At 46.7% G+C, this 13,782-nt stretch overlaps 1 protein-coding gene across 1 annotated transcript in view; it reads right to left on the minus strand.

Moving 5' to 3' along the window:
* Positions 1-934: 934 nt before the first annotated feature.
* EDEM1 (ER degradation enhancing alpha-mannosidase like protein 1) overlaps positions 935-13,782 on the minus strand; it is a 29,420-nt gene continuing 16,572 nt past the window's right edge. Inside the window, 6 exon segments of the mRNA XM_021695071.2 lie at positions 935-4,878; positions 7,469-7,672; positions 9,666-9,762; positions 10,607-10,680; positions 12,491-12,661; positions 13,127-13,247. Coding sequence (XP_021550746.2) covers positions 4,789-4,878; positions 7,469-7,672; positions 9,666-9,762; positions 10,607-10,680; positions 12,491-12,661; positions 13,127-13,247 — 757 coding nt within the window. The 3' untranslated portion in view covers positions 935-4,788.

A 13,782-nucleotide genomic window follows, 5' to 3' on the forward strand; every position in this document is an offset into this window, starting at 1 on the left:
GTACCTTGTATAAACTGGCACAAGGCTCATCGGTGGAGTTAGGACTGTACCTCATACAGTGCGGGTCCAGAGTCCCCCTCTCAGCCCAGGCGCTCCCCTGCAATGTCTGGACAGGATGCTCCAGGACACTCGCCACGGCTGACCAAGGGCACTGGTGCTCCCACTCTCAAGGCTCTCCAGCTGACCCCATGGCACAAGGGCCCTGTGCCTACTTAAAAAAAAGCACACTGCCCCTCTGTAAGGGTTGGTGGCGGTTGTATCTATGAAGTCTCATGGGTTTGTAACCCTCTTGACAAGGCCAGGCTCATCGACTGAGCCACCCCGGTGCCCCAGGCCAGTGTGCTTTACGACCAGCAAGGTACTTCCGATCCCAGGGCTCCCTTCCTCTCCTTGTTGCAATTCACAGTTTTTTAAAAGCCCTGTCAGAATTGCCTAGAACACAAAGGTGGGACACCAAGGTGTCACAGGAGCAGAATCAGCCATCTCCTTCCAGACCCCATCATGACTCAGGTAGCAGTAGGGATGGAGGCCGTCCCGCTGAAACCCTCCTGGCTCATGCCTCCCCCAGACCAGTGCAACCCACACTGACCCCATGCGCTGTTACCCCTACCTTAGTCTGCAAGAGATCAGGAGAAATGAATCGCCTTGCTTAAGATAACGGAGAATGGGTCCCAGAACCTAGAGAGACTCAGATAAATGGCAACAACAACTGTGAATGAGTCAGTGCCCGGGAGAAAGGAGGCTGTTGCAGGGAGGAGGGCAGGGACAGGACAAAAACCGTTACATGTGGCTCTCAGCCACTTGCCGAGGACAGTTCAATGGAACATGTGACGGACAAAAATGGAGCAGTCTTACTCAGGGCTCAGCTGTAGAAAAAAACAAAAACAAAAACGCACAAGTTTTTATTTGTCTAGTTTTACAGTTTCCTTTAAAGAGTTTCCCCCCTTGCTTGTCCTGAATGTAATGTATATGTGTGAGTATATAAAGGAGAAACAAAATGACAATTCAAAAAAAAAGAATCTTTTAATAAAAATTACTCATAAAAATCCTAATAAATTTCAAAGAACAAGATATTTCTTAGTACATTTATAAAAGAACATTTGGTCCTTTTACAAAAAGCTCCCTCTTAATTTAAATACATTTCTTATTTACAGATTAAACATAAAATATCATCTATAGTTGCAAAGCATATTGCACATTACAGAGAGAGAAGCATGTGTATTATCTCAATAGGTTTTCCCAGAGTTTCCAACTCCAGATTTTTTTTTTGTAAAAACAGATTTACCTTTCTTGTGCATAATAAATAAAAATGCAGCTTGTGTTTTGCTATTTAAAACTAAAACAAAATACCTTTTAAAAATATTATTTCTCTGCCTCTCAGAAAGAGGGAAAGGGGGTAATGAATCAGGAAGGTCCACAGGTAGATTTTCCCGGATTCACATCCAAACTCCAGCAGGAACAGAATCCTAAGCCCTGCAAACCTGGGGACACACAGCCCAGCCAGCCCACCTTCCCTCTTTCACAAGGGTCCCTGCCCTGCAGGGAAGAGGCACTAGAGAAGGAGCTGGATGCCTGGGAATGGAAAAGGAAAGACCAAGATTTCCTTCAAAAGTCCCTGCTCAGGTACTCTGGTGAGAGCAATCATTCAGCCCTACCTTTTCACCAGCATTAAATTTGAAAGCCTCAAAAGAGGAAGACCTCTGGGGCCCTCCAGAGAGAAGAAAAAGATGCCTGATGTTCAGTCCACAAGATCTGAAGCCAAGGATTACAGTTTGCAATCACCCAGTAAACTGAGCTAAGGAAATAGCTAAGAGGGTATTTTTCTTGGGGGGGGGGGGGGGAGGGGAGAGAAGGAGGGGGAGCCACGTTCAGGCCCTCAGATTGCACACAGAGCCTCCTCTAAAATCCACCTGCACAGACACCACATAATCACTTTAGTGACCTGTGCATGCCCCCCGATCCGGGACAAGCTGGGAACCTGCGATTAGGAATTCGGGTAGAAGAGCTGGAACAAACTGCAGGCAAGATGTGAACACTGGAAGCTGGTTCTTCACAAAGGCCAGCACAGCTGGACGCCAGCCAACACTTCCCCTGTCACCTACTATTCCAGAAATGGAGCTCCTCGGTCACATCACCGAAGGCAGCAAAGCCTGCCCTGTACCGACTGAGAATTCTGTGGTAGGAGATTTACACTGCCTGGCCTAACTACAGGGCAGTTTTCTACAAGAGTTTTGCAAAACCACATTCCTCATGTCGACCAAAGCAGACTCCAGACACTAGCTATACAGGGGAACTAGAGGATGGCGCAGACTCACAGCTGTTCCAAAGGATGAGCTCTGTTCAGAATCAGGGCAGTCCTGGGGCAAAGCACTGAGCAAGGGAATCGCTTCAACACTCCCCTCCCTGACCCCTTCCTACCGGACATCCTGCAACACAGAATAGAAGAAAACAGCAAAAGCCCTGCAAGAGAGAACACAGTTGTTGACATTCTGATTTCCAAAAAGAAAACAAGCAAGCTTTGAACTTGGCTCTAAAGAACCTTCGTTTCATGACTGGCACTAGACGGTATTACTAGCCCCACAGATCACAGACTAGGCAGCATCGACTTTAGACCGGGGAGTCTGGAAGCTCAACCACCAGGATTGGTCTGCAGTAACGCCCTCACCTTCAGTCTCACCAACTGGTACAAGTCAGTGCCCACAAGTCAAGGGGGATTTGGACTTCATACAAAACACATCTCACGCCAGCCTGCGGCCCCTGGCGTGCGTCAGTGGCCCTGGGGCACAGGTCCTTATTCCTGAGCATGAGGGGGATGGAATGCCAGAGCAGGGGACAGGTTAAGGACCCAGACAAGAGGGTGGTGTTGGAATGCTACACATCGATGTTGTCCCAGAAGCTGGAGAGGGAACCCAGCAGGGCCACAAGACGGAACGGATGCCCGGAGGACCCATTTTCTTCCCTGACGTGCCTCATCCCCCAGATGGGACATTTATAGTCCCGCCTCGGCTTGCCTGGAGAAAAGGTATGGGGACTCTGCGCCTGGGTGCACATGCGTATGTCAAATGGAACATTTTGATTTTACCGAGTCGACGAAAACACCTAAAATATATTATATAGTGTTCTCAAAGGAAATGTTCTATTCAGGAGATGAGACAAGGTCGATAAAGAGAATGCTTCTGAAACGAAGAGAAAAGGTAAAACAGAAGCATTTGATTTTGTTTACTTAGAACAATTTGCATAGTAAATATTTAAAAGACAGAGGTGACACATTTATTACTGAAAATCCCTTTTTCAAAAATCTCCAAGAACTGAATTCTGTATCTATTTTTTAAAAAACAGTAACACTGAAATTTTCAAGAAGGAATAAAACTTCTCCCTTTGATTGGTATGCAATGGCTCAGACCACACTTCTGGTTTTAAAAAGATGAACAGGAAATCATTTGAAGTGTGCAAGCAGAGACAGGTGGGCAACAAGACAGGTAAGGTTGGAGGTTCTTAAGAGACTTCTACCCTTTGTACCAGGATTCATTTCAACCTCAGACGTTATACGGAAGTCAGGCTGAGGGTTCAAATCCACCTCTGCTCTGGAGGAATATTCAGCCTAAGTTCAAAGAGAGACGCTTCTGTTCTGGCTAAGAATATAACAACAAAGAAAGAAGGCAATGTAGCACAACTTCCTCCTAATGCAGGTTTGCTTAAAATACCATGCTGAAAGGCAAGGACTGGCCAAGAATTTTCCAGAATCTTATTAATACTCATCCCTTCCCCCTTTTCACTGTGGTCCCACCCTGTGACAATTCAAAACAAGGCTGCTAAAACCAGAGCAGCAGCTGTGACAAGCAGCGGCCCCAACCAAAATCCTCTAAGGCACTAAGCTAAAGCCTCTAGTACAGAGAAATGGCTCAGGGATGCCAGAGAGTCATCTGATCATTTCTTTCTCCCTGACTTAGCTAACTGGCACTAGACACAGAAAACAAAAACAAAACAAAATTCTAACCCAAACACGGTCAGAATTGAGAATCCTTGGTTAGTAAATATGAGATAGATGGAAGCTCAGACATTCTTAGGTATTTTTCTCTCCCTAAAAGGCACCTGGTTCTGGAACTATGGGAGTTCCTCAGGTAAGTTCAAATTAAATGTAATATACCATCCAAAAGATCTGTGTGACAATTTAAGAGACTGCCTTTTGAAATTCAGATAAAAATTATTCATAAGCAATTAACTTGTAACACTGTGAAGATTATGTGGGATGCAAATGAAAAACTGAATGATTATCCCCCCTGTGATCCAAAATCATGGGTGGGAGAGCCAATTATCTAATGAGAGAAAGGATAACAAAATGCAATAAATAGGGATGAACCTCAGGCCCTTTGCATGGAAATTTCATTCACAGTCCTCTAACAGAGAGGTAGCAATACTGCAGTCACGGCAAGTGCCGGAGACAGGAACACACTTGTCGGATTCCAAAGTGGGAAGCTATGAAGCTCCATCCAAAGATGCCCTATCCACACTGTGCTTATAAAATCAGCATGTCTTAAGAAGCCAACTTCTATGTACCTTCTTACTTCAAATTATATCCTTAAGAAAAATAGGGCATTTTATTGAACAGAAGAGAAACACTAATGTATGCAAGAATCTGCTAGATGTGTGTGAGGAGCTGGACAGGAATTCCTACACCATCACGGATGGCCAGACTTCCATCCTCTTCCGCTTCAGACTGGTCTCTGCACAGCATGGGTTCGGCTGTTTCCATCCGGTTTCAGATGAGGCCACACGGAGGAGAGTAGATCAAATCAAGCCAACCATCTGGTCAATCTGCCGCATGTAGATGCTCTTTAAGGGCAGGGAGTATCTCCTCTCGTCAGGAACACGATTGCACTAGAAAGAATACAAAGAGGAAAAATACAAACTTTGAATTAAAAATCCAAGTATTAATTGCTCAGGGAATAAATGGGGGTTTCTTCACCTGAGCACTGTTGACAGGTGGGGCCCTCCTGTGCACTGCAGGATGCTTAGCAGCATCCCTGGTCTCTCCCACTAGATGCCCCCTCAACCCCTACTCCCCCAGTCGTGACAACCAAGAGTGTTTCCACACATTGTTCAATGTTCTTTGAGGAGCAAACCACTCCCCCAGCTGAGGACCATTGACTTTTTTTTTACCACTGACATCATTTAATACCTTCACTTCACAGGTGAAGAAATGGAGACCCAGGCAGGCTAAAAGACATCCACTCAAGGGCAGAGTGATCAGGACAAGAAGCTCATCCTTCAGGTTCTTAACTTAATCCACCCGGAATTTCAGAAAACACCTTAGCTATTTGAAAATACAGCTGGCCTTTGAACAATGCAGGGGTTGGGGCACTGACCCCCAGTGCAGCTGAAAACCCACATATAATTCTGACTCCCTAAAAACTACTGATGGCCTGCTGCTGACCGGAACCCTTACCAAGAACATCAACAGCCGGTTAACTCGTATTTTGTATGCTGTATTTTTTTTTTTAAGGTTTTATTTATTTATTTGACAGAGAGAGAGATAGCGAGAGAGGGAACACAAGCAGGGGGAGTGGGAGAGAGAGAAAAGCAGGTTTCCCACTGAGCAGGAAGCCCAATGCGGGGCTCGATCCCAGGACCCTGGGATCATGACCTGAGCCGAAGGCAGATGCTTAACCGACTGAGCCACCCAGGCGCCCCTGTATGCTGTATGTATTATATACTGTATTCTTACAATAGAGTCAGCTAGAGAAAAGAAAATGTTATTAAGAAAATCATAAGGAAGAGAAAAATACATTTACAGGACTGCAATGTATTTATTAAAAAACATCCACATGCATCTCAGACCCGCATTGTTCAAGCGTCAACTATACTGTGGTTTTTCTGAGTTTATGGTTCTTTCCATCCACACCTAAAACCTAAATGCTTGACAGAGCTCTTTTTTTTTTTTTTTTTTTTTTAAAGAAAAGCCCCTTTCCCCCCTCAAGGGCTGCCCGAACGGCCTTTCCTGGGAAGCTCCTCCTCATCCCCTCACGCATCTTCTGAAAAGTGACCTTGGCAATGAAGCCCTTTATCTCCGCTGGCAGATTAACTCCTCGCTCCTCTGTGTTTCAGCAGCACTGCACGCAGCGCCTTACTAACAAATACCCGGCGAGGAGCCGGGTTCCCCACGAGACCCCTCTGATGGACCCACATCGCTAGAGCCCTAAGAGGAGTGTCTCCTTCCAGTCCACCTCCCGGCTTCAACACGGGACCGGAAGCTCTCTGCGCCTCCCTTTCCCCACGTGTAACATGAGGAGACCAAAGGCACCTACCCTCGCGGGGCCGCTGTGAGACGTTACTGCACATGACCAGTTGGAAAAGGGGCCTGGGCTGTGGGAGGTGTTATACACAAATGTTGACTGTAATTACTATTTCTCTGCCCCTAACTCTCCTCCTTCCCTTTTCATCTCAATTAGGCTGTGTTCACCTAGTCTACACTGCATGGCCTTATGGAGATTTGGGGGACCGATCTCTGCTCCGGTCTGTCAACGTAGTTCACAGACTGACGGTAAAGACCTTCAATGGGACACTGACAGTCAAGTACAGAAGCACAGCCGGGGACCACGGGGCGTCCCCTAGCCACGGCAGTTTGGAAGTGGGTGGCAGGCATCTCGACAACAGAGGCTTTTTCTGAGCAGAGAGATGGCATTCAATGCATGGTGGGATAACCCGGTTTAATATTTCAACTGATGCGGGGTCTCTTTCCCCATCCTCACTTCCAAACCGTCCTATTTGACTCAAATCAATACAACTACCTAGGACTCCTACCAGAAACCCCAGGACTTGTTTCTAAATCTTTCCCAGTGTTTATCAGGACAGTCGAGGTGTGCTCAGTGAACCCTGCCTTAAATGAAACTTCGTTCTTCTGCACTTTCAAGAGCATTTCATTAAAAATCACAATGACTGATGACTGCTCTTTTCTCCCTCTCCTGCTGCTGGGTGATTTGGCTGGATCTCTTCCATTTGTTCCTCCAGATCCACTCTCTGCCCTTCCCCATCCTGCTCTGGCCCCAGAGGCCAACTCGACAGATTATACCAAAAGGTCCCCGTGGCCTCTGACCCCTGGTGAGCATCGCCAGTGAGAAGCTCCAGCAGAGGAGAAGGTAGAAGGACGGTCGAGTGTTTACTCTGCTGGTTCCCTTCCGCAAGCTCACTGGAGCTGGCTCAGAACAAGGCTTCTGCCAGGAGCCCCCCGCTCCAGCACGCCTCTCCCCACCCAGGTTCCTGTGACAAGCCCCTGCAGCTAGGACGGACAGTGGCACTGCTCCCGTGGGTCCCCACACCCTGACGATATCCACGTCGATGGTCTTTTGTGAAACCTTCTCCAATGACCCAGTCTGGATGCCACCAATTTTCTGTCAGGGACTCTGGATGACAAGTTTGTATTATTTTCTCCTCGTCCACATGCCAACCACCCCTGAAGAAAGCAACTTACGTTGGAGCTGGAGTTGATGACTTTTAACTCGGGTGATTTAGGCCTGTGCATAGACTTCCCCTCTTGTTCCTGCCCTCCCTCTTCAGAAAAGAATTCCTTCCAGGGTGATTCCCGAAGATGTTTATCCACAGATACAATGTGTCCCTCAGTGGTAAACATGTATTTGGTTCCAGATTTGTGGACTGGATTCTCCTCATCAAATAGCTAGTAGGAAAAGAAAAAAAAGAAAAGAAAAAAGATACAACTGGTAACTGTAGCACATTTGGAACAAACTCGGTCGAGTATGTCCCAGACTATTCAGGAAGTAGAATTTGCTGGGTCCGCAGGCTTTTCAGTGACAAATGGGTGAAAAGATGGTTCCCAACTCTGGCTGCAAAGCAGAATCACCAATTTTGTTTAAATCCAAATGCCTGAATTTCCCCCATCCCAACCCACCCCGCTTGGACCTAAAGAGTCAGAAATCCCAGGGCTGAGCCCAAACTTGCATAGTCTATAAAAGCTCTTCCCTGAGAGTTGTGGCACTAGAATTCTAGAACTATCCCCTCCTCGCACACACCTAGGTCCTACACTGGAAAATGCTGGAAGGAAAGAAGCAAACGCTTTCTCCTTCACCATATCCAGGGCCTGGCACAGAGCATACTGTGCCATCATCCCATTGACTCCTGTCAGAACACAGGCAGGGCTCTGAGGACAGAGGGCAGTCCTTTCCTTCAACAGGAGGAATGTGGCAGGAGCATCCAGAAAGAACACCTAACTGAATACAGGACAGGTTGGTTAGGGGAGGAGCCAGGGGTCTAGTAAATGTTAAATGAGCAAACATTCAGAACAGAAATCTCAGTGATGGAAGAAACCTTACAGCCACCTGAAGTACTGTACAGATGAGGAAAAACGTGACTCAGCACAACTTGTGTTAACAGGAGGTCTAGGTTTTCTCGCCCCAGACACTATGGTCTCTCCTCTAGAACAGCCTAGGACATCTCCTTCACTCGCTCTAGAATTCACCCTGCGAACACCCCAGGCGCCACGGGCTGCTGAACGGGGATTCACGCCAGGCTCCTATCAGCCTGCAGCGGCCACCCTGGCCCGGAGGCACACACCGAGAGGGAGGCCTAGGCCCCCACGGGGACCTGACGGCAGGCCGGCCAGCTTCCCGTGGGCTGGACTAGGTGCGCGGCTGGTGGGCTCGCCTCCTCTGCAGTGTCCTGTGAAGAGTCACACCAGATTGGACTGGTAATTCCAAACCCTGGCTCTGTAGAGAATCACAAGTCACTTGTCAGAATTACAGATTCCTGAACCCACTTTCTGTCGATTCTGATTCAAGAGGGCTGTAATTTTAACAAGGGCCCTAGGGTGATTCTGATCCAGCTGGCCCCCGGGCCTGGGAACCAGGAACCTCAATAACGCAGCCTATCACTACTCCCCTCTTGCCTTTGAACCTCAGCTTCCACACTGCTTTCCCACCAGGAAGCCCTGCCCCGGTGTGCCTGGGAAGCATCCTGTTGTACATAGCCATACCGAGTACAGCCGTAGAGAAGGTAGGAGAGTAGCTGCGTGCACAAGCCACGGACACGATGTGTGCACGCTGCACAGCAGGGGAGTGGAAAGAGCATTGCAGAAGGAATCAGGACCAGGACTGAAGCCTCAGCTCTGCCCTGCAGTCACCCTGAAAACCCAGGTTAAGTCACCTGACATCTCCATGTAGACAGCAGCTCCCACAAGGGGAAGAATGAATGCTGACAAACAATCCCTTAAAGGTTTCCTCCAGGTTCCGTGACTCTCTCTCTCTCCACACACCTGGGAATGTGTGCGTGGACAGAGAGCCAAACGGGCTGGGGTCTCGGCCAAACTCACATGCATCAGAAGACATAAGAGCTGCAGACACTGCTCTCTTCCTCAGAGACGCCTTCCCCGACCACCACAACTCATGTGCACAGGTCCTCCAGGAACCGTGACCAGCACTTCAGACCGGTTGTAACTGTTAAGTTCCTTTGTTTGTTTACTTGACGACGCCTCCCCCACGAGGTTAGAAACCTCGGCAGACGACAGCAATACACTCTTGTTTTGATAGCACTGTGTCCCTGGGCCAGCACATGTCCAGCACAGAGCCGTGCTGGACATGTGCTAGACAGAAGACCGAATGAATGCATGCTCCGAGCACTAATCAACATTTCTTGGGTTAGCCTTCTAACACACATACCAGATACAAGTATTTACAGGTCTCACTGAGAAAGAAGCTCTCCATCCGGTCCTCTTTGGATTTATCTATGACGTGATGCAACGTCGCATATCCACACCTACAAAACAAGTTTCAGGTTAGTCCTGCCTCCGCGCCTTCCTACCTGCTTATTAATTTAAGAAGCGGAAATAGTCTATTAACAGAATAATTAGCCAAATTATCAAATGCCATATGAAAAACAAATTAGTTTAGGTTTAAGAGCTATCCTTTTTCAGCCTAGATTATTTGCAAATTTATGAAAAAGTGGTTTGGCTGCTAAATCATCAGGTTAGTTATAGGGGGAAAGAAGAGGGGGCTGGTGGAAGGTATTTGCCAAGCACTTAACATGACACCAAGAAAATGACTGGCAACAAATTTAGGACAGAAATTTTTTGTCCAAATATCTGTAGAAGTGACTTATCATTGGATAGCCTAAAATACTATTTTGTAAGAAAATACTTAAGATACACTGCTAGGTGAAAAAAGCAGGTCACAAAATTGAAATATAATTTTTTTAACATATATGTATATACACACATTATATATACAAATATATGAAAATGATCATAAGTATATAAACTTAAATGTTGACTGTGGTTATCTACACATGGAGATTACAATGATAATATTCTATCTCCATATCCTCTGTACTCCCTAAACTTTTTTAGTACATGTATTATTTGTACAACTAGGAAAAATAAGTTACTTAAAAAAAAATACACAGGAAACAAAGGTGAAAAAAAATAAATAGCAATCCCCACTATAAGGGACTGGTCCTGCTCTACAAAAAGTAAGCAATTTCCCCACAGAACTAACATTAATGACCTGTTCTATAAATTAAAGTGCAAAACAGAATATTTCCCCAGAACTAAAAATAAATCAAAAGTGGCCAACAGAAAAAGGAAGGAACTTAGGAAACTAACTTGACTTTTGTGTACTTTTCCAGACTCTGCAGAATATCCATTCCTACATGGAGGTAGAAGGGATTCTTGGTTGCCTAGAGAGAACATGAGAGAACATGATCCAGCAAGGGCCTGGAAAACATGCCGTCAACGAACATCACGGTGACTGCAGGAATCCCCCGAGGAGGAGAGTCACTGGCCAAAGGCAGGCCAGTGCCCAGCTCACGTTACCCTGGAGGGGCACAAATGTTAAAGAACTACGGTGTTCTGTTGGTTCACGTCAAAGTACCTGTACCGTCTGTTTAACCGTAACCAGGGCTGAGACAATCCACTCCAGGGCAGAACGATAACCTGCTCTGGCTCTCCTGATCCCCGTCATGATCAGAAGCGAAATAACAGTACCGTGTGTGAGAACAAATCTAGTTTCTCTCTCGCCTTCGAACTCTCTAGAAACTTAAGATGCAGGCCCAAGGACGCAGGACATTGCCCCCATTCCACTTACAGAGCCTTTCGAGGAAAAGCTAAGAGGAACAGGAAGACTTTCAAACAGGAGGCCCCCACACTTTCCTCTCGAACTGCCCTATGAACTCAGTCCTTAGGGTTGCTTACTCTGCTGTCACGTGCTCTTACACAGTTTCACTAGGAAACCAATTCTCTGCAAAGATGAGACCAGTACTCCACAAACAATTTAAAAGCTGGGGATCATCTTGAAGTCACGCCTAGTGCCCGCCTGCAGCGGCAAATGCAAACTCCTATGTCTGAGGGCAGCGATCTGTGTGGGAAGAGAGCACAGGGAGTGGCCTCCGAAGGTGGGGCCAGGAAGCTCTAAGAAAATAGTCAACGGGAAGCAGCAGCTGAAAATAGGAAAGAAGAAGTGACAGAAATGAAGAGGTATGAACCCAAAGACAACAGATCTAAGCTTAAGAGGAGACTCAGCAGCACCCAGGTGTGGCCTCCTTGGAGCGCCTGGAGCCGGGCTGTCCATCCAGCTCAGAGAAGCAAACTCGGAGGCTATCTGTGCCCTCTTCTGAGAGGTTATCTAAAACTCACAAGGTCTCTCTTTGCACGTGAGGACTAGGACCAGTTTCATAGGATTTCTCCCTTTTTCATCTAGAAGCAAATGGCACAATTCAGCGTTAACTTTTTCTTTAATAAATCCTAACCACAGTACTAATCCTACTACGAGAACTCATAAAAGTGTATCTTCTTGTGCAGGCTTGCCCCCTGCAGGCATTTGTCACAGGTCCACTGAGGTGCACTGAAGGCCGGCTTTGCAGAAAGCTGCTGTATTTGTGAATGGATGCAGACTCTCCATGTGTATAGATGGAGGGCACGCCCAGAGGTAAAAATATCTGCCTTAGACTGCGGGGGAGACTTCACAGTTAAAGTGACAATCCCTCTGGCATTAAATTTCATGGGAAAATGAACACTGTACTTTTTTTTTTTTTTAAGCGTTAAACAGAAATAGACATTCAGATAAATTCCAGATGATTTCCTTTACCCAGAAAAAGAATTCCTTTGGTCTGAATGATGATTACACAGACCAGGGTTCCACAGTGCATAAGAACAGAACTGTAACTCAAAAAGAGTTCTTTGGCCAAACACATCTGGAAAATATGGAGTAGTAAGTCCTCTTTCATGGTTAAGGATGTGAGAGAGAAAAGCCCTATGGTGCAGGCACGATGGGCTTTGCAGAAGGTTAGGTTCAACACCTCCATGTGTGACCGCAGATGCCTTCTCTCTTCTGTGGAACCAGGAATCACACTCAACACCAACAAGCCTATGGTTAGGCAGCATCCACCTCCTAGTCACTAGCAAACACCACAGTTCTACCCCAATCAGCTAATGTCTGCTAAAAACCAACCACTACAGGTCCTGCTAGCATTGAAACACAAAGTCTAGCACCTGGTAAAGGAGATATGTAGACTCCACTAACTCCGGTCTCAGCGGGTAGAAGAGCACGTCGGGGGCCTGGAGCTGCCAGTTATACCTCTCAGGGAGGGCCCCGTAGCGTTTCCAGATGGCGTAGTAAAAGGCATGGAGGCAGATGGCATCTTCCACATCTCCGATCAGAACCTAAGGAGAAGACGCTTTTCTCAGAGTGGTAAGACGTGACACAAAGGCCCTGGGCTCTCCCTCTGCCCCCCAGTTCTTATCTGACCTGGTTGGAGATAAAACCAACCCGGAAGTAGCAAGCCAGAAAAAAGGATGCCCTCCCTAACAGACTGTCCATGCCAAACTCATGTGAACTGCATAGGACAAGAGGTTAACTACACTTAGGAGCGAAGAATAAACAAGAAACAGATGATCCAAAAATCACATATGGTCACTTTTCAACCATGCTTTTACCCTTATTTAGTATGGCTCTGTTCCAGATCCTGAGGACTAATGTCACAAACAGAATAATCAAGACATACTGTGCTACCAACCTCCCAAATCCGGAGGAGCCAGAGAATGCTCTGGTATCACAAAAAGAAAAGAGAAAACACACAAACCCTTGGCAATGATTGCGTTTTCTTGGCAAACATGGCTGCTGAATACCTGCAGTCCAGGGAAGAAGGCCTGCAGAGAGTCAATCCAAGTGTTCATTAGCTGCCCGCTGAACATGTTCACGTTCACGTACAGTGGAGGGTCTCCTTCTCCTTCGTTACAGGCTTCCCGACTAACGGGTGAGCAGAGCAGGCAAAGGTGAGAAGAAAGATCGCTGACAGCGCTCCAGCCCTACTCCTCCCGCAGCCCCTGGTCCTTTAACTTCAATGGCATCAACATTAACATTTTCCCCTAACTCATTCTTTCCAACCTTTGGAGATAAACTGCCTCTACCTGTGGATACCAGACTCTAGCATAAGGACACATCTGCCATAGAATAAAAGTTCTGAACTTAGCCGTCGTAACTGATCAGGGCTTTCACTGTGTTTTGCAGAAGGCACTTGGACATTCCAAATGGCTTACAAATACTGCCACGTAATGCGGTATGTAGCAGGGTCTTTGTTGGATTTGACCTGAGTGGAAAAGCCTGGTTTCTTCTATACAAAAAAAGAATCTCTTTTAAGGTCCTACACCAGGGGCCTGAAGGAATACATCAGAGCAGGATGCTTAGGGATTATTGCTCAATTTAGATTGGGACTTTAAAAAGCAAAAATGACTGAACCCTGGACAAACGGCCTCTACTAAAACACAGCACTCACATAAAGGGT

The sequence above is a fragment of the Neomonachus schauinslandi genome, chromosome 1 (genome assembly GCF_002201575.2).
Source record: "Neomonachus schauinslandi chromosome 1, ASM220157v2, whole genome shotgun sequence".
NCBI classification, from domain to species: Eukaryota; Metazoa; Chordata; class Mammalia; order Carnivora; family Phocidae; genus Neomonachus; species Neomonachus schauinslandi.